Source organism: Myodes glareolus, chromosome 19 (genome assembly GCF_982192425.1).
Source record: "Myodes glareolus chromosome 19, mMyoGla1.1, whole genome shotgun sequence".
In the NCBI taxonomy this organism is placed as follows: Eukaryota; Metazoa; Chordata; class Mammalia; order Rodentia; family Cricetidae; genus Myodes; species Myodes glareolus.
Window position 1 is genome coordinate 44,444,002 of NC_142044.1, and position 21,323 is coordinate 44,465,324.

The 21,323-nt window shown below is 44.6% G+C and overlaps 1 protein-coding gene across 2 annotated transcripts in view; it reads left to right on the plus strand.

The window, feature by feature from the left end:
• Positions 1-21,323, plus strand: part of Srebf2 (sterol regulatory element binding transcription factor 2) — a 61,212-nt gene that overhangs the window by 14,609 nt on the left and 25,280 nt on the right. For both annotated transcript variants that reach the window (XM_085678466.2, XM_048445065.3), the window contains exons 2-9: positions 9,582-10,016; positions 10,964-11,145; positions 12,910-13,056; positions 14,668-14,889; positions 15,138-15,252; positions 15,411-15,592; positions 18,151-18,343; positions 18,845-19,026. In XM_085678466.2, coding sequence (XP_085534592.1) covers positions 9,582-10,016; positions 10,964-11,145; positions 12,910-13,056; positions 14,668-14,889; positions 15,138-15,252; positions 15,411-15,592; positions 18,151-18,343; positions 18,845-19,026 — 1,658 coding nt within the window. The remainder of the gene's footprint in view (positions 1-9,581; positions 10,017-10,963; positions 11,146-12,909; positions 13,057-14,667; positions 14,890-15,137; positions 15,253-15,410; positions 15,593-18,150; positions 18,344-18,844; positions 19,027-21,323) is intronic.

Below are 21,323 nucleotides of genomic sequence, written 5' to 3' on the forward strand. Positions count from 1 at the left end.
TTGCAAGCAGAACAGCAGTGGCATTGCTAATGAGGTGGTTTTCCAGTGTTAAAAACAAGGACATGATTCTAATAAACATATCCAAACATATACATACTCATGCACAAACGCTGGTAAAGAGCCAGTAATGAAAATGCAGCATCTTTTCAGGCAGCAGACCCCTTTTTACAGTCTCTGTGCTTTGTGCCCAGCCCTAGCATGTTTACTCGGCTTTCACCACCAGAGTCTGCCACTTGGGAGGCATTTATTTTTGTGGTTGATATGTAATAGGATCTCAGGTAATTTTTATTCCATGCATATCTTCCTTGGTTTGTCATCTACTAAAACAGAAGGGGCTAAGGAGAGGCTGCTTTGGAAGGAAAGCTTGTCAAAGCAGATGATCTCCTTTATAGGCTAAGGATTTGGGTAGGAAGGTGTACCTATAAAAAATTACAAACCACTAGGCAAGAATATCTCTTCTTTGTTTCCCTCAATGAGTCAGTTACACACATTTCCTAAGGTTGATGGTCTTCAGTTAGCTTGTGGGGAGTTGTTTTTATGATGCTGAAGATGGACACCCCACCCAGGCTTTACTGAGCTACACCCCCAGATCTCTCTCACTTCCAATATTCACAGTATTCAATCAGTACCAAAAGCAGTATGTGCATTATATCCTAAGCACCTTCTGACATACCTTCATTTCCCCTTCACTGTCACTCAGATCTGTAGTGCGTCTTTCTCCCAAGTTGTAATTCATATAAATGCAAAATATAAGTCATATTTGGAAGCCAGGTATGGTGAGGCAAACCTCGAATCCCAACACTCATCAGGAGACAGAGGCAGGGGATCTCTATGAGTTTGAGGCCAGCCTAGTCTACAGAGCAGGTTCTAGGACAGCCATTAACAGAGACACATTGTCTCAAAATAAAGAAAACAATAGGTAAATAAATGGGCATTTTGGAAACCAGGCATAGTGACACATGCTTGTAATCTTAGTACTTGGGAGGTGGGGGCTGAGAGTCAGGAGTTCAAGACTAGCCTGGGATGCATGAGACCCTTTCTCAGTACCCACACCAAAAAAGGGTGTGTGTGTCATGTTATATTAAATGAATTTGACTTCAGTTGTAATCACCATCTATACATTTAAATAAAATATAAATATTATTTCTAATTAGAAAATAAAATTTGCTTTTAGGTAAAGTGTAATGACTTTTTGAAAAAAGTTATTTACCTACTTATTTATGTGGGAGGAGCACACGAAGGCTATAGGACAACCTGCTGGGGATGAGCACATGGAGACAATAGGACAATCTGCCGTATCCATTCTAAGGGTCAGCTTGGGTCATCAGATTTGGTGCTGCACCTCTTTACTCACTGGACCATCTTGCTGGCCCTCGTTTTTATATAGAAGAACGAAGGTGATCTCAAACAGAAGTCAGTACATGACGGTATTGCCCTGAGATTGACTGCCTAACCCCAAGCTGTGCAGAAAAGGAAGTGGGTGTTTTTCAAGGGTAGATGAGAAACTAGTGAGTGAGTAGTGAGTAGTAAAACCTTTACGAGTTGGAGAGAGTGGGGCTGGAGAAATGGCTCAGAAGTACTTACTGCTCTTCCAGAGGACCACAGTTCAGTTCCAATCACCCACAATAGTTAGTTCACAACTATCTGTAACTACTTGAGCTCAAGAGACTCTGACTGGTCCTCTGCAACACCACACAAGGTGCACACACACACACCTTTAAAAAAAAGAAAAATCTGGGCAGTAAGTGGCACATGCCTTCAGAGGTAGGTGGATCTCTGAGTTTGAAGACAGCCAGGCTACACAGAGAAATCCTGTCTGGGGGGAGGGGAGGGGGAGAGAGAGAGAGAGAGAGAGAGAGAGAGAGAGAGAGAGAGAGAGAGAGAGAGAGAGAGGGAGGGAGAGAGGGAGAGAGAGAATATATATCATAGCAAGTGGTTGGAAGCTCTGAAGCTTATGTTTAAGAAATGTGATTTTAACCTAGAGAGATGGCTCAGCGTCAAGAGTGCTTGCTACTCTGTAGAGGACCTGAGTTCAGTTCCCTACACCCACATCACATGGCAGCCAGCAACCATTTGTAACTAGTTCCAGGGTATCTGATGCCCTCTTCTGGTCTTTCTGGGCATCAGGCATACATGTGCAGGAAAAAAAAAAAAAAAAAAAAAAGCCAGTCCTTGCTGTTTTTGTGGAGGACCTGGGTCTGGTTCCCAGCACCTGCATGGCAGCTCACAACAGTCCTTAGCTAAAATTCCAGGGGACCCAATTCCTTCTCTTCTCTAGGCATCAGGCACACCTTCAGTGCACATACATACACTCATTGCAGACAAACACTCATGCACATTAAATTAAAAAATTTTAAAGTTTTAAATATGATTTGAAAGATGGTTCTACCAATCAGATACTCAAAGCTGATTGCTATTGGACAGGAGACTGGTTGAACTCAGCGCAGGGTATAGGAGTGGAGTGGTAGCTGCTGGGGAGGTGCCTGAAAACAACACCTCTGGCGGGGGGGGGGGGGGGGAGGAGACTGTTTTATGCATGTGAATGTGCTGTTATATGCAAGCCAGGGCCATGTCCGTGTCTGCCTGTATTGACCTCTTACTAAACTGGGAGCCAGCTGTTTGGGCTAGGCTGGAAGCCAGTGAGCTCTCCAATCCATCTCCCTTTACCTGCTAATTTTAGGGTAACAAGCACACACATTCATCCCCATATTTTATGTGAGTGCTAGGGATTTGAATTTAGGTCCTCATGTGCACAAAGTGAGTACTCTTACGCACTGAGCCAGGCCTTTTTAACTTTAGTGCAATATATATTCAAAGGAATCCATGATTTTAGCATGTTATGAACATAAGCATTTGAGAACCTCTATTTCCCCACCCCATTTCCTTTTTTGGCTTCTTTGGCAATTAAAAAGAATTCACTCATCTGTCACTTAAAAGTTCAAGATAACTAGCTGGGCATGGTAGTGCACAACTTTAATCCCAGCACTCGTGAGGCAAATACAAGTGATCTGTGAGTTTGAGGCCAGCCAAGGCTACATGGTGAAACCCTTAATTCAACACATTATGACATGGATGACCTTGGGGTAACCTTGAACTCCCTCTGCCACCTCCTTCAAGTGCAAGATTGCAGGCATGTACCACCATGCCCAACTTTTCATGTTTTTTTAATCTTGTGACTCTGATTCCGCTTTCATATAAGCCCTATGCTTGTAAAGAGATCTTTTTCAAAATTTATTTCATTTGTGTGTGTCACATTTGTGTGGGTACACATGGAGGCCAGAAGAAGGTGTCAGAGCCCCTGGAGTAGGAGCTAGTGTCACAAGTATTTGTTAAGTTGTTCAATGTAAGAGTTGGGATTCAAACTCAGGTTGTCTGAAAGGAGCAGCAAGTGAGCTTAACTGCTGAGTCATCTTTCCAGACCTCAGCTTTTGTTAGTTTTTTTGTTGTTGTTGTTGTTTTTGTTTGCTTGCTTGTTTTTTTTATTGTGTGTCTCTGTGTGTGATTTATTGTATGTGTATGAGATTTGTCAGGGGAGGGGGACCATGCCACAGGGTGTGTGTGTGGAGGTCAGAGGACAACTCTTGGGGTTGGTTCTTTCTTACCTTTATGTGGGTTCCAGCAATCAAACTCCAGCCTCAGGATTGCAGTGTTATGGTGGAAAATGCCTTTACCTGATGAGCCAGCGGTCTTGCCACTCGGTTGATAAAGCTGAAGATTTTTAAGTAACTGTCAGTTTTCACTATGTGAGTCAGTAAACTCTGGCACTGATATTACAAGTACAGTACTATAGAACTCACGTTTTTGTTGTTTGAGACAGGGTTTCTCTGTGTAGCCCTGGCTGTTTCTCTGTGTAGCCCTGAGCTCATTGTGTAGACCAGGCTGATCCCAAGCTCAGAGATCACCTACCTCTGCCTCCCGAGTGTTGAGATTAAGGCACATACCACCACCGTCTGGTATATTTCCTAAATTTGTCTAATGAATACATTCCTTTCACGATTTAAAACATTGTCTAGGGCTGGCAGGATGTCTTGGCAGGTAAAGGCATTTGTCATCAAAGCTGATTGATGGCTTGAGTTTCATCACTAGAGCCCACGTAGTGGGAAGAGAGAACTGGCTCCTAAGAGTTGCCCCTCTACCTTTGCTATGCATGTGTCCTTTTCCCCCCAGGCAAATAAATATAATTCAAAAATAATTAAATAAAAATAGATTATATGATCTTAACACAACATTCACAGTAAATATAAAATGTAAGACTAATGTATGAAAGTTTCAAAGAATTAGTAAAGTATGTATTAAAAATAAGTAGTAGGGCTGGAGAGCTTGCAGAGAGAACTCTTGTCCAGTTCCCAGCATCCACGGGGCAACTGATAACTGTCTATAATTCTAGGGGATCCAGTGCCCTCTTCTGTTCTCTGTGAGCGCTGCATGCATGTGGTGCACAGACACATTCAGGTAAAATACCTGTACAATAAACATAAATAGTTGACCTTTGCTGCATGTGGCCACTCACTGTAATGTCAGGTCTGAGGAGCGTAAGAGAAAAGTGCAGCCAGCCTTGGTTACGTGGTAAAGTCCATATGGTAAGTGTGTAGTAAGACTCTGGCCTTGGCTGGAAAGATGGCTCAGTGCTTAAGAGCACTGCCTGCTCTTCCAGAGGTCCTGAGTTCAATTCCTAGCAACCACACGGTAGTTCACAACCTTCTGTAGTAAGATGTAGTAAGTTCTACTACTCTAGTAAGATCTGGCACCCTCTTCTGGCCTGCAGGCATACATGCAGACAGAACACTCTATACATAATAAATAAAAGTCTTTTTAAAAAAGAGCCTGGTGTAACACTTCTTCCTACCCCACCCCCACAAGAAACAAAGAATAATGATTTCTGGTTCTTCCCTCACCTCCCAGGGCTAGATAACTAAAGGATTAAGACGTTGCCACCCCATCTGGGAGCTTTGGATTTATTCCTAATCAAAATTAATCTAATCAGGGGCATGGCTCAGTGGTTGAAGGCCCTGGCTGCCCTTCCAGAGGACCCAGGTTCAATTCCCAGCTACCCCCCGCACACATACCAGCTCACAACCATCTGCAAGGCCAGTTCAGGACATCTGACACCCTCTTCTGGCCTCCTTGGGCATGATGTTTTTACACTTGCTGGGCAGATATATATGCAGGCAAATACCTATATGCATAAAATGAAATAATAAAAATTTGATCTGATCATATTTCAGGTTATTGTATGTGTACTAGATGCTGTGTGGCTAAGCCAACCAAGATAATTTATGTTGCTTCTAGGTCATAAACTCCCTAAAGCAATGGACTTTGTGTCTCTTTTAAGCTTGAGACTCCCTGAAATGCATGGGTGCTAAACAATGCCTCTAGTTTTGTTTCCTTGTTCTTAAAGAGACAGAACCCAAATGTAGTCTCTTGGTGCCCCAAGCAACTTACCTCTAAATTTCAGAGACAGCTAAGCTTGGGAATATGGTGTGGAAGAGAGTGAGGTAAGCTTGAGTATGCTGGTCCACTTCTGGGAAGCCTTTTTGCCCCTGTGCTCTGTGAACTGCAACTGGAACACAAACTTCATTTTCACAGCTTCATAAAACCTTTTCCCAGGCCTCCCTTTCCAGGTCTCATGGCTCTCTATGGAAATGAGAGCCCATATAATTGCCTGACACAAAGCGTGGAGCAGGAAATAGTAAAGAGACATTACGATGCTCCCACACAGTGGAGCGTGGAGCTAAAGAGCATGACTGTTCCTTCCTGGAGCTTATACCTTAGCTCTCTGGGGTCCCTCCTGGTGTCTCTGTATGGCGCTCTTTCCCATAAGCACTCATCTTTTCTTACTACTTTGTTGGGGCCTGCTCCCCAGCTGTCTGGAGATGGCATCACTGGAGCTCTCATGTGAGAGTTAAAAGGGGTTTTACTTTAAGAAAAAAATCAGGCAGTTCAGTTCCATCTGCCTATATACTCTTAACCTGCTTTGTCAACTAAAACCTTGTGACCTTTGCACACCAGCCTACATATCCACCAAGCAAAGTGTTTTGGAGAGCACTTGATGGAAAACCAAGTGGGCACAAGTGCCTGTGTAGTGGGTGTTCGAAGGGTGCCACTAACGAGGGGCTTCATAAGGGCCTGCCCCTTGTAAGCACTTTGCACAAATTGTCTTATTACTCCTCAGAGCAAAGAATCAAGTGCGTGTTTCCCAGACAGCCTTCTGTGGTGAGGAAACAGTATAGAGAACTAATTTGTCTTCACAGCTTCTCGAGCTATTTTCCCGAGACCCAGACCCACATAGCATCAAAGCCTGTGTCCCTCCATCAGATTGCTATTTCATGTTGGCTTTATGGGAATTGTCAAAGACTCAACAAATTGCTAGGTTTCTCTTGATGATTTTTTTTTAATAGAAAACTCCATTTAATAAAATCCCAAACCCTCTGGGGAAGAATGCAATGGAAACCATACAGTTGCCTCTTTGGATTACTAGCTGTTAACTTTCATGTTTACATTTATTGATTTTTTTTTTTGTATGGGGGAAAGGTGGGCATGTGCTGCACAGCACACATGTGGGGGCCAGAGAATATCTTTCTTGGTTCTTTTCCTCTAGCATACGGATTTCCAGGGGTCAAACTCATGTCATCAGGCTTCACAATGGCTTTACCCCTGCGCCATCTCTTGATTTTCTTAAAGTTTCTATAATCTCATGTTAGGCTTGGAATGCTTGAGCATTGGATTTATATTTGGTTCATATTTTGTTCTGAGATTAAGGATGGCTCCTAGTTAAATTGTGTATAAGGAATTGGCCTTAGTTGACAGAGTTGGAATATCTGTGTCTTCTGCATGTTTCTCCCACCCACATCCAACAGGCTAGTGATGGCGGAGCAGAATGATGAGGTGTTCACTAGTAAACACTGTGGGAATTTAGCATGATTGAACAGTTATGCGTCATGGTTAAGCTGACTGAATCCTTTCAGTGCTGCAATTGAAATGCTAAGCTCCAGTTGCTCAATTTGGACCGTACTAGGAATCTCCAGTAACATGCTAACATGTCCCACATATGACTCTCCTACCTCAGACATCTCCCCAAAGGCCCCTCCGTCCTTTAAAGACTTGAAAAGGACTTGTTGGTAGGGATTTGGGGCAATGAATGGAGATGGTGCTTTCCTGTCTGGGTGACTGGTTTTGTATTATGATTATTATTATTTGCATTATTATGTGCATTATTGTTTTGTGTGTGAGTACACACTGTGACATGTGTGGAAGTCAGAGCATGTCTTGTGAGAATTAGTTCTTTCTTTCACAGAATCCAACTCAGGTTGGCAGGGTGGGTGGCAAGTGTTTTTCCCCACTGAGTCGTCTTGCCAGGCATGGTAGCTGTTTTAGTTATGGTGTTTTTGTTCAGTGGCCAAGAAAATTTGGAGAGAGCGGTTCTCGACCACTTGAAAATCTCTGCGGTGACCACAATCACTAACTTCATAGGTACACATTAGATATTAGAAAAAGAAAGAAATGCACAGTGAAAATCTGAAAATAAGTAGGCCAAAACTGAAGCTCCAGGCATCTAGTAAGGAACAACCCTAAGAACAAGAAGCAGCCGTGAGAACCAAGTGGGTCATGGAGTAAGTAGAGTTTAGGTAAGCCTTTGCAGGCTTGAGACTTTGAGGGTCAGGGATTCAGGGGTTATAGTCACTTGGAATCTGATCTAGAAAGGAGAGCATGGTTTCCAAGTGCACACATCTTCTTGGCCCTACTGACTTCTTTCCCAGAAAGTCCAGAAGTCCAGAAGGGCCCTGAAAAGCATGGGATCTGGTGCAGGACCAACTGCTGTGCCTTGGCCTTCAGGCAGGGCTCTGTGATACCATAAGTGAATGAAATAGTATGGCAGAAAACTGGATCTGAACCTGGCTGTGTACTGACAGTCACTGTTACCATGTTCTAGTTATTTCCAGGACTTTATATATGATCCTTTCTTCCCCTAAAAATTCTTGACAATTTCACTGCTTCAAACTCATGAGCTGAACCTCTTGCCTCTGCCTCCTGGGTGTAGGAATTACAGGCATGTACCTTGAGGTTCCTAGGCTACCAGTGACCACCCAGACATGTGCCTTGGTTGGAACAATGACCAGAGCTTGTCTATTGAGGATGAAAGTGGTAGAGTTCTGGTACAGCTACAGCCCCAATAGCTCAAGCCCTGCCACCAGAAGCATTGCTGAGGCTGGAGGATGCTTCATGGCCAAGGTGACTGTACTCCAAAGTTTTATGACAGTGACAGCCACCCACCCTCTTTTTTAGGGTGTGGGTTATGTAGACCCATCCTGATCCATTTCTACTTTCGTCTTAGAAAGGTCATTTCAGTTTGCACCTGTAATCTCGCACTCAGGTGACAGAGGCAAGAGGATTGAAGCAAATTCTAGACCAGCCAAGGCTATGTAGCAAGACCTTATCTCAGAAAAGATTCCTTCCTTCCTTCCTTCCTTCCTTCCTTCCTTCCTTCCTTCCTTCCTTCCTTCCTTCCTTCCTTCCTTCCTCTCTCTCTCCTCCTCTCTTCTCTCTTTTCTTCTCTTTTCTCTTTTTCTCTTTCTTTCCTTCCTTCCTTCCTTCCTTCCTTCCTTCCTTCCTTCCTTCCTTCCTTCCTTCCTTCCTTTTTTCTTTCTTTCCCTTTCAGACAGAATTTTTCTGTGTACCCTGGCTCTCCTGGAACTTGCTCTGTGGACCAGGTTGGCCTCAAACTCAGAGATCCGCCTGTCTCTGCCTCCCAAGTGCTGGAATTAAAGGTGTGACAGTAGATTTTCATTCCCTATATTTTCTTGTTTTGTGTTAACGTTGCTTGTGGTATCCAGAACAGAGCCCAGAGCTTTGTACATTTATATAACTGCAGAGTGCCACTCCCAACTTGAATGCATCAATTTCTTAATCAAATTTAAAAAGTTAATATTTGGGGAACTGAGGATGGAACCTAGTGACAGAACACTTGTCTAGTGTGCACCAGGCTCTGAGTTCATTTCCTGCACCTCAAAAGAAATCACTAAGTAGTTAATAACCTGAATCACATAAAGGACTCTCAATTCAGCTGTTAGTCAAGAGCTCTGAGCAATAAAATTACTCCTCTCTGCCTACAAATTACATACAAATCCATAGGAGTCATTAAAAAAAAAAACAAACAAGTAAAGGTGCTTATGTTTCATCAGCCTACTGTAGTGCACCTGTCTGTAATCCCAGAGTTTGAGGACTGAAACGGGGATTGTGGGGTTTTGTTTGTTTGTTTGGTTGGTTGGTTTTTTTTGTTGTTGTTTGGGGTTTTTGTGTGTGTGTGTGTGTGGTTTTTTTTTTGATACAAGGTTTCTCTGTAGCTTTGGAGCCTGCCCTGGAGCTCACTCTGTAGACCAGGCTGGCCTCGAACTCATGGAGATCCACCTGCCTCTGCCTCTCGAGTGTTGGGATTAAAGGCGTGTGCCACCACTGCCCAACAAGGGGATTGTTTTGATTACCAGACCATCCAAGTCTACTTAGCAAGACCCTGTCTCAAAAGACAAACCTAAAAAGTATATATTTTGGGTAGCGATAAAATTGCTCCTTTTCTTTGTTCACAGAAATGCTACAGTTCGTCAGCAATCAAGTGGGAGAGTTTCCTGATTTGTTTTCAGAGCAGCTATGTAGCTCCTTCCCTGGAGGTAGTGGCAGTGGCAGCAGTGGCAGCGGAAGCAACGGTGGCAGCAACAGCAATGGCAGAGGCAGCAGTGGTGGAACCACAGATCCTGCAATACAGCGGGCGTTCAGCCAGGTCCCATTACCTACCTTCTCCCCCTCAGCTGCCTCCCCTCAGGCTCCAGCCCTACAGGTCAAAGTCTCTCCTACCCCACCAAGGGCAACCCCTGTTCTCCAGCCCAGACCCCAGCCCCAGCCCCAGCCTTCAACTCCGCTTCAGCAGCAGACGGTAATGATCACACCAACATTCAGCACTGCTCCGCAGACAAGGATCATCCAGCAGCCTCTGATATACCAGAATGCAGCAACCAGCTTTCAAGGTGACTCAGGGGTCAGACAGAGTCATCAGTTGGTTCCACAGCCCCTGTGCCAGTGTGTAGACACTGTAGATCTACCATCTGAGCATGATAGAGTATTTCAGTGTGGTCTATCTGGACAAGTTTCTGAACATAGGCAGAATGGTACGGGAATGTGTCTCTTTCCTCAAAGACCTTAATGCCAATTTAGACCTACTTCAGAGTCCAGCAAACATGGTAGATGCAGGCTTATCCTGGTAACTAGAGGTGGAGTCCTAAATAAAATTAGGTCTGAAACGTTAGCCATCAGATCTGGGCATCCACAGACAAGAACAGTTCCCTCAGCAAATAATTCCTAAACAAGCACTGTGGAGACAAATACCATTTTTCAAATAGGTGCTGCTTCTCTGAATAGCAGACCTCACGGCAGGCTCTCAGTATATGTTGAGCGAGTGAGTGACTGAAACACTTGCTCTTTCTGGGGTGTGCTATCTCCAGTGACAGTGGGGATCTCTGGGTGGGCTCAGGATTCTCTCAGTTTGAAGACACACGTAGTTTTCTGGTGGGTTTGAGACTTTGGAGGAGGCAGTATAGCAGAAAGCAGAGACTATAGTCCCAAAGCAGATTTCCCATTTAGAAAGGATAGGAGGCAATGAGACTCTGGGGGGTTGTTGGTTCTCAACGTCTATTAACTCCATTGCGGGTGCAACCATTTGCCAAGTAGCTTCCCTTACTTTCACTCCAGTATCCAGAGTAATAAAACAATTTGTACTCATTCTATCAGAAATTGATGCAGCCCTCACGGGATGTTCCTATTCTCTAAACCAGCTTGTAAATGGCTGTGCACATCCTCTTCAGCAGCAGGTGGGGAGTTGAAGTCATGATGAGACACTCCATCCTCAAGTTATACTGCAGCTACAGAGACACGGTGCATTTCTTATCCATGTAACTTTTTCTTCTCTTCCCCAAAGTCCTGCAGCCTCAAGTCCAGAGCCTGGTGACATCCCCGCAGGTACAGCCAGTCACGATCCAGCAGCAGGTGCAGACTGTACAGGCCCAGCGGGTGTTGACACAGACAGCCAATGGCACACTGCAGACCCTTGCACCAGCCACAGTGCAGACAGTTGCTGCACCCCAGGTGCAGCAGGTCCCGGTAGGTAGCTTGGAAAGGATTCAAGGAGGAACTGGGGATGACTCTGAGCTATTCTTTGGTAGAAACTCTGGCATGCTAAGAAGGGTCATCAAGAATGTATACACAACAGCTGGAAGGGCTAAGAAGGGAACCTGAACAGGATATACCTGTGAGTATAGCAGAGAGTGAGCCCCACCTGTAGATACCCTCTGGCATTCTTGGGGAAGGTGGGGATAGTGACTGTATGGTGTTGACACATATGATGGGTCTAAACTGGAGGGAGGGCTCATGAAGTGACTCAGTGGACGTTGGAATCTGTTACCAAGCCTAAAAACCTGAGTTCAGTCCTCAGGACCTACATAGTGGAAGAACCAACTCTTAAAAGCTTCCTTGACTTCTGCACCTGAGTTGTGACCCCCCACTCCCACCCCAACCCTCTCCATACCTGTAAAACTAGTATCTCAGATAACTTTGTTTTCCGTATTCTACAGTGGATACTAAGTGTGTCTGGGGGGGGGGTGTTATTTTTGTAATGAAAAAAAGCATGTTTTAGGGGGCTATGGAGATGACTTAGTAGGTAAGATTGCTTGTTCTTGTAAACATTAAGACCTGTTTGACTTTTGTTTGTATATTTGGTTTGAGACAGTTCTCTTTGTGTAGCTCTGGCTGTCCTAGAACTCATTCTGTAGACCAGGCTGGCCTCAAACTCATAGAGATCCACCTGCCTCCATCTCTCAAGTGCTGGGATTAAAGGCAAGTGTCACTACCACCACAGCCACATCCATCAAGTACTGTGTTTGAATCCTTAGTACACCAGCATGGATGCTTGTGCCTGTAAACCAAGCTTTGGGAAGGGGTTTGAGAGCGGCTATCCTGAGAGCCCACTGAAAGGGTGATAGCCAAAATGGAAGCTTTTAGTTCACTAAGAACCTGCAAGACAGTAAGACAGAGAGAGCTGGTGTCCTCTTGTGGCCCGCCTGTACTCTCAGATAGATGTGCGTATCTGCGCGTACATGTGCATTCACTTCACACATACAAAAACAGGCTATATGCAATACAGTATATGAGCTGTTTTCTTACTAACAGATGAGTCTTTTTATTACGTTTTGAAATATTTATGTGTATGTGCACACGTGTGAAGGTGAGAGGACAATTTGCAGGAGTTGGTTCTTTGATGGCATACAAAAGAGTTCCACAACAGTCCTCTGCGTGTGCTGGGACCTGGAGCTGAATCCAGCAGCCCAGAAACCTGCACACATGCTTTCCTTCTATATTTATAGTACGTGAGACCATGCCCAAAGTGGATGGGTCTCTTAAAGGCTATTGGCTGAAGGAGTTCCACAGCAGTTCTCTCTTCCCACCTCGTGAGTTCTGGGGGTCAAAGTCAGGTCATTGAGCTTTGGTGACAGGCACCTTTACCATGGAGCTATCCCGCTGGCCACAAATTAATTTATTGAAAAAAACAAACAAAACCTAGGTTTATCACTTTTAGTTCTTGCCATGTTCCTGGCTATCCTGGTTCTCTCAGCTGTACTTTGTGAGACTTCCTTGTTCTGTTCAGACTAGCAAGTCTGAAGCCTTTAAACTCTTCAGCTGTCCCTTCAACAGGGGATGCAAGCTGTACAATATAGCCAACTTTGGGAATTGTCTGTAGGGGATTTCCTTTTTTGTTTGTTTTCAGTTCTGTGAAAATGTTTTCTTACTCTTTTCTGATGAGTCTGTGTAACAAGAACCAAATGAAAAAAAAAATACGAAAAATAATGCTACTTTTTGTCCTCCTTCTAGGTCCTTGTTCAGCCTCAGATCATTAAGACAGATTCCCTTGTTTTGACCACACTGAAAACAGATGGCAGCCCTGTTATGGCTGCAGTCCAGAACCCAGCCCTCACTGCCCTCACCACCCCACTCCAGACGGCTGCCCTTCAAGTACCAGTAAGAGTTGCATTCGCCTTCTACTGCTTGTCCAAGCTTTTTAAACCTGCTAAGTAGACATTGGGAGCTTTTATAGAATATATCAGATTGTAAATATCACTCCACTTTTAGTTTTGCTTTTTCCCTTGAAGAAATATTGCCAGAGTGTGTTATTAATCTTGGGAACTTGCAAGGGGGTGGAAAAGACCACCATATGAACCCTATAGCTGGGCAACAGCTCCACACAGAGCCGTCATCTCCTAGGTACTATTGTTGCCATAGAGGTTTGACTTCTGCGGTCACCAGACAGGGAGAGGTGTCAAGACAAGGAAAGTACCATCCTTCAGTTCTGGGATCCCAGAACAAAAATTGTGAAGAACTGGAAACATCCAGTGTCCATTCCTGGAATAATAAATAACTCACAGTACACCCCTAAAATGAAACTGTTGCCAACAATAAGAAAGGGGAGTATTGATGCATCTGGTTAATCCTCAGAATGATAGCAAAAGAAGCCTGTCTCAGAAATCTACACTGGTGATTCCATTAGTAAAAAGCTCAAGAGAGGAAACATGGCTGTGGTTATTGTCACAGAAAGGCTATAGGGCAGGACAAAGGAAACATTCATTCCCAGAGGAAGAGAGGGGACATCCTAAGGTGAAGGTTTTTGTCTTGACTTGGGTACTGCATGTTGTATTCATGTAAAACTTCATCAAACTTCTAAAAATGGTATTTGTTATGTATAAATTTTTTGTTTTGTTTATTTTGTTTATTTTTATATAGGATCTCTCAATATAGACCTCAGGTTTGCCTCAAACTCAAAATCTTCCTGCCTAAGCTTCTGAGGGCTGGAGTTTAAAGGCGTTTGCCTCCTTACCTAGCTGACTTTTTAGATAGTGTGTCACTGAGTAGCCCTGGATGGTTTGGAATCTGCATCTCCTCCCAAGTGGTGGGATTAAAGGTGTGAGCAGTTACGACCAGCCCAGTGAATTATTTCTAATTTTAATAAAGTAGAGCGTGGTTTTGTCTTTTTACTGACCATTAGGATTTGAAGCCATTTATCGAAGAAAATTAGAACAAAAATTAGTAAACATGGGAACAGGGAAAAGTAGAAATGAGGGATAGGAGCTTCTGTGGTTGATCTGATTAGTTAAGAAAACAACTCTGAATGGAAGTGTGAGTTTTACCCTTGTAATCTCTGATGGCCAAACAGTAGAAAGAAGTATGGGAATTTACTTATCATTGAGAAGAGAAGAAATGTGTCACATACTCAGAGTAAGTGTTCTTTTGGTCCAGTTAATGTAGTTCAATGAAGTTCATACGCTTTTATTCAGAGGTGGTTGACAGTTTGACAGCAAAACCATAGTTTTTTTTTCTGTCACCCCCTAGATCAGAAGTTAAATCTGAACTGATCTTTGGGTGGTACAGCTTACTGACAGTGACTCTGAGGGCAAGAGAGGAGCCAAGGAACTCCTGATGAAGTCTTAAAGTTTTTAGGGACCTATCCTCATTAGCCCAGGGGGTATCAGACTATACGGAGCATTTCCAGCTGACATCCCATATACAGGAATAAGCAACTTTTTGTTATGAGGTTACTTTATTTAAACTAACAGGATAACTCTGCTCTTGTTCTAGACCCTGGTGGGCAGCAATGGGACCATTCTGACCACAATGCCTGTAATGATGGGACAAGAAAAAGTTCCTATTAAGCAAGTACCTGGGGGTGTAAAGCAGCTAGAGCCCCCCAAAGAAGGAGAGAGGCGGACAACACATAATATCATTGAAAAGCGCTATCGATCCTCTATCAACGACAAAATCATAGAATTGAAGGACTTGGTCATGGGAACAGATGCCAAGGTAAGTGCCAAGAAGAAGGTAGATTCATGCCTCATTGTTGCCTCTGTTTTTGTCATGGGAGTTAGGGACGATGCAGGCTTAAACTGAATGGACACCAAAGTGAGTTAGAAAGAAAAAAAGAGTTTCAGAGTTAGGGTGAGTTTTGTCCCAGTTAGCTAGCATTTGACACCCCCAGCTGTGCTCTCACTCGTGAACTCTGGCTCTGCTCTCCTGGCTCCAGCATGCGCTGCTTTTCTCTTCCTTTCCAGATGCACAAGTCTGGCGTTCTGAGGAAGGCCATTGATTACATCAAATATTTGCAACAGGTCAATCACAAGCTGCGTCAGGAGAATATGGTGTTGAAATTGGCAAATCAGAAAAACAGTAAGTCTGCCTGTTGGGAAAGGCCTATCAAATCAAACCTCACAGTTGTTTGGAGAAGTCCTGTGATGGGCATAACGGAGGACTCAGATGTGTATGAGGCCCCATCCATGTGGGATTTTGTAGAAATGAATTGTTTTCTACGGGGGTTTTCTTTGCAGAGCTCCTGAAAGGCATTGACTTAGGCAGTCTGGTGGACAATGACGTGGACTTGAAGATTGATGACTTTAATCAGAATGTCCTTCTGATGTCTCCCCCGGCCTCTGACTCAGGGTCCCAGGCAGGCTTCTCCCCCTATTCCATTGACTCTGAGCCAGGAAGTCCTCTGCTGGATGATGCAAAGGTATGAGTACCCTCAAAATCCCTCATTTTCCCTAAGGCAACAGTGGCTGCAGAGAGGTGACTGGATCAGTGGAGAGGACCAGGAATTCTGTGATATTAGCTACATTTAAGGGGCGAAAACTGCCAAGTGTTGCCATGCATGCCTAATCCCAATGCCTCAGCCCAAGGGAGGCTGAGGCAGGAAGATCTTGAGACGGCAGCAAGACCATCTCAAAAACAAACAAAAAAATCCAAAAAGGAACAAGCTAAGCTGCCTCTGGATGACACAGACGCTCAGATTTAACAGGTCTTACAGAAAGCCCCGACAGAGAGGAATGAGTCCAGATCTTGAATGAGCAGCTGTCAGGCGGTGGGCTCTGGGAGTTGCTGGATATGCTCCATTACTTCCTTGGCCCATAATGGGCCTGGCAAGACCACTTTCTGAGGCTGTTCTGCTAGTTTAGAGTGAGGCCGCCTCTGGCTGCTCTTCCCAGAACAACTACAATTTGCAATCTAACAGATAACATTCCGCCAACCCAGGGCTCTTAAATGGTCCCTGAACAACGAAAAGCCCATGGCAATTGAAGTTTTGTCGAATTAGTTAGAAAAGGCCCTAAGCTTAATGACTTTCTTGGGACCTTGGGAGACTGGATCCTATACTGCCTCTTGACATTGGCATTCTTAACTCCAAAAGCGTATAGTTGTGTTTGTTTGAAGGTTGTCATGTTGCTCTAACTGGCCTAGAAGTTGCTATGAAACTAGGATGGCCTTAACCCCCCTCACCCCATTTTCTTGTCCCTCTACCAAGTACTGTGATTATAGGCATTGCCAGTGCCTTCAGTGTAGGAGCTGCTAAGGAGCCATAGCCAGGACTTTGTGCATACTAAATAAGCATTCTGTTTTCCTTCCTTCCTTCCTTCCTTCCTTCCTTCCTTCCTTCCTTCCTTCCTTCCTTCCTTCCTTCCTTTCTTTCTTTCTTTCTTTTTTTTAAGATTTGATCTCACTATGCAGTCCTAGCTGATTGCCTGGAACTCTCTATGTTCTCCATGTAGATCAGGCTGACCCAGCATTCTTTTGAAACATTTTTGTAAATATGATTTCGTTCAGCAAAAGTAGTCCTTATAACATAAAATTTTGAATGTGTGTGTCAGGACTAGGGAAAATCTTGGCTCCAGTCCCCTTCCTCACCCCTTGTCAGTTCCCTAGGGCCTGTGATTCCAGTTTTGTCTGTAAAATCAAAGAGACACAAAAAGCACATTTCAGTTTTTGTTTTTTCAAGACAGGATTTCTCTGTAGCTTTGGAGCCTGTCCTAGAACTTGCCCTACAGATCAGGCTGGCCTTGAACTCACAGAGATCTGCCTGCCTCTGTCTCCCAAGTGCTGAGATTAAAGGTGTGAAAGGTGTGCGCCACTACCACCTGGCTACATTCTAGTTTTAGTAAGCAAGCTCAGCTTCAGCATTCTCTCCTTTTCTGTGTTTTCCCTCACCACCGAGGTGAGACGAGCTGCTCAGCTCTGCCACCACAGCTGTCCCTAGTGTGAGGAACTAAAACCTTTGAATCCATGAACAAAAGCAAACCTCCCCCTAAAAAATTACACTCTTTACTGTAAAGCATGGTTTCCATCATTTATTGAGGTGTGGTGTGAACACAGTGAAATAGTGCTAGGCATGCAACATTGAGCACCTGAGATACAGAACCTGTGTTAAAAACCCAGATGTGGTGGGCCGAATTTGTAATTCTCTCTCCAGGACTTCTAGTTTGTTTTTTAGCCCCAACATTGTTGCTCATGTACTCTGCACAGTGGCAAACCTATCTCAAAAACAAAAAATAACAAAGCCCCTGTCCTCTCTGTAGTCATTGGAATGCTCCTTGATCTCCATGTCTTCAACCCCAGTATGCCCTCTGTTGTTGTAGAGGTCCATTTTGTAAGAAGACCTGGTACTTGGGAGGCAGTGACAGGCAGGTCTGTGAGTTCAAGGCTCATCCTGGTCTACACAGAGAGTTCTGGGCCAGCCAGCGATATACATTGTGAGACCCTGTGCTCCTTACTTTTGTTCTGTGGGATATACTCAGTCAGCAATAAAAAGATTCCACTGTTTGAGCAATAGTTTGAATTGTGGTCTTCTTAGTTTCCTTCTGGCTTTTTTCCTCTCTGGCTTAATGGTTTTGAATTTAAAACCCACAGTCTGTTTCTTGGTGTATGGATAAAAATAGTGTTTTAGGTACTTTTCTCTTGATGTGACAAAACACCATGACCAAGGTGACTTATTGAAAGAGAGGGTTAGAGTCCATGATGGCAGAGCAAAGAAAGGCATGGTGGCAGGAACTGCTGAGAGCTCACACCCTGATCTACAAGCAGAAGGCAGAGAGAGCACACTGGGTATGGTGTGAGCATTATGAAATCTCAAACCCTCTCCAAGTGGTAACATACTTCTCCAGCAAGACTTTTCCTCATACTCCTACCCTAAGCCACCAACTGGGAACCAGATATCAAATGTCTGTGACTTCTGGGGGGCCCCACAAAGTACTGCATGAATACAGATGGTAATCATGCTAAACTTGTGTTGCTGTTTTGAAGGTCAAGGATGAACCAGACTCTCCTCCTGTGGCACTAGGCATGGTGGACCGATCTCGAATTCTGCTGTGTGTCCTCACCTTCTTGGGCCTCTCCTTTAACCCCTTGACTTCCTTGCTTCAGTGGGGAGGAGCCCACGATGCTGAGCAGCACCCGTACTCAGGCTCTGGCCGCAGTGTACTGTCATTGGAGTCAGGTAGGTGGGTTCCCTGATGCTGCCTGGGTTAGACGGACTGCTGTGGTGAAAGGACCCTGTGTAAAACTGCATGGTGTATCACCTAATCAAAATGGGGTTGGACCTCTCACCTGCTTGCTTCCAGCAGGGGCTGACCTAAGTTATGCAAGTCAAGCTTTAGTTTAGTTGGGACAAGCAAAGCAAATCTAGAACCTGCTTTGTTACAGTTACCGTGGAGAGGGATTGGGAGAGATGGGGGAAGTGTCTGTTTGAGGGACTGTGTGGCATTATGTCAGGTGTGAGTTTGATGTCCTAATGTTCTTAAACTGAGGTTTTTGTGGCACTCAGTTCCATGGTGCCAGGGGATATAAAGATTTTTCTTGAGACTGTACAATTGTCTACTATTTTCTTCTGAAAATGATGCAGAAGGCTCTTTGTCCTCACACTTTTGGAGTCTGTCAGGAGCCTTGCTGTTTCACAAGGGGTCTGCCTGGTAGTCTCAGCTGAGCTGCCCCTCTTTAGGTTCTGGGGGCTGGTTTGACTGGATGATGCCGACCCTCCTCCTGTGGCTGGTAAATGGTGTGATTGTCTTGAGCGTCTTTGTGAAGCTGTTGGTCCACGGGGAGCCAGTGATCCGCCCACACTCACGCTCCTCAGTCACCTTCTGGAGACACCGGAAGCAGGCGGACCTAGACCTTGCCAAAGTGAGTTCTGTCATCCACCTTTCTTCACCTTCCTCTATGCTGAAACAAGAACTCAGTGCATTTTGTTGTATGAAGTCCGGTGGCCAGTGCTGGGGTGACCTATAACAGGCCCAAGGCAGTGGTGGATGGTGCACCTGTGCATAGGTCATGCTGTGGACACTAGATGAGCCTTATCTGTGGTATGGCATACTATGCTGTGAGACTCGGTATAGGTAGTACTGTGCTCACTAAGGACAGGCAAGCAGGCATGGCCGGACCTTTTAAGCTGGTAGTGCAATGAGCAATGTATTAGTCACTTTCTGCTTGTAACCAAGTACCTAACAGAAGCAATTTAAGGGAGAAGTGTGTTTGTGCTCATAGTTTCAATCCCTCCTGGGGAAGACTGGTGATCACGGGGCAGGAGCTTGTGATATGGTATCCTGACATCTCGGCAGATGAGGAAGCAGAGAACTCATCAGTCATCAGGAACTATAAATGGAGATCACTTGCAAGATCTGCCACTAGCACCCCGCTTCTGTCAGCCAGGCCTTAGTCCTGAAGGTTCCACAACCTTCTAAAGTATTACTACCATCTGGGGACCAAGTGCTGGACCACATGAGCCTTTGGGGGGGAGGGGGACATTCACGTTCAACTCTGACAAATAGAGGATATGTGTGTCGAAAGTGCAGGATCTATCAAAGAGAGATGGCAGTGAAGACTGGGGGTGTACTGGTCCACCTTTGCCGAGTTCTGACTTTGACTTGTAACTGAGTTCAGTCTATTTTTTTAGACTTATTTTTATTTATGTGTGTGTATCTGTGTAAAGGTATACAGGAATGCACATGAGTACAGGTACCCACAGAGCCAGAGAAGGATGTCAGAATCCCTAGAGCTGGGGTTGTAGGTAACTGTGAGCCTTCCTGGCGTGGATGCTGGGAGCCAGACTTTGGTCCTCTGGAAGAGCATCAAGTGCTCTTAACTATGCGCAGTCTCTCCAGTTCACTGATGAATCAGGGCTCAGGGAAGATTTTTGAGCAGGAAAATTAGCTGATGGTTTTTATTTGGAATCAGTATAAGGAGAAGTTATGGGAAGGAGTCTGTGGCATCTTATGACCCTGAAGGAGTCAAACATGCACACTTTGGGAGTCATGTGACAGAGAACAGTCCTGAACAACAGTGAGCCAGTGTTTACTCTCCCTTTGACAGGCTGTCACACCTCAGTTGTAGTCCATTGGAGTCTGCCCACAGCCCTGGGTCCTAAAACACAGACGTGATGCTGGGAGTGTTCACAGGACTGTCATAAGGGTGTTTCATGATGCCATTCTGGTGACTATGTTAAGGATAGATTGGGGAAAGGAAACATGAACGGTACAGAAACAATTTAGGAAGTTCTTAGAATAGGCGCAATAAGAGATAAAAACCTGGAATTTAACGCTTCAGAAAGGTAGACGTGAATAAGTATTTTGAGATGTAAAGTAAGTAATAACTGTTAACTCAAAGATGGAAGAAGCTGGAAGTCATTAAGGGCTTTTTCGAGGTTATTTGGAGAACTCAGAAGCCTTTGTATTTGAGCAGTGACCAGGAGGCAGGCTGCAGGGCCAATACAAGTCAGCTTCCCTGAGTGGGAGGCTGCATTCTTGCTAGGGAAGAATTTTTAGGGAGAGCTGGACTGATTGAGACAAAGGGAACAAAACCAAAGATAATTCTGGAAAACAGTAAGTCTTCTAGGGAAAGAGCTTCTCATAGCCATTGATAACCTCTCTCAGTTACCAGAATCAGCAAGGTGCCATAGACTCATTTGGGGACCCTCAGCTTGGCAGAGATCCCAAATTGGGGTAGTTTAGCAATTTTAGCAATTTAGCTGTGAGTTGTCCTTAAAGCTGTGCTTCTTGATCTTCTCCAGGCCACAGAATCGTAGGCAACAATTCCAAAGCTGTGAGTGAGCAACTCTGAGGTGGGGCTAAACAAATTTCCAGAACCTAAGCATGTAATTTATCTAAAATCTAGTTTCTACCTTCTTTATAAAAGCTGCTGTGGTAGCCGGGCAGTGGTGGCGCATGCCTTTGGTCCTCACACTCAGGAGGCAGAGGCAGGTGGATCTCTGTGTTCTAGACCAACCAGGTCTACAGAGTAGGTTCCAGGACAGCCAGAACTACACAAGAAACCCTGTCTCAAAAAAGAAAACCAAAAAGTTGCTGTTTTGAAGTTGCTGGAAACTGCCAACATTCATTCAAAGACAGAACACAGTCCTATTTCATTTAGTAAAAAGGTCAGGAAGTTCATCAGAATGTCTGTGGGGATTCTTTGTTGGGGGGTGA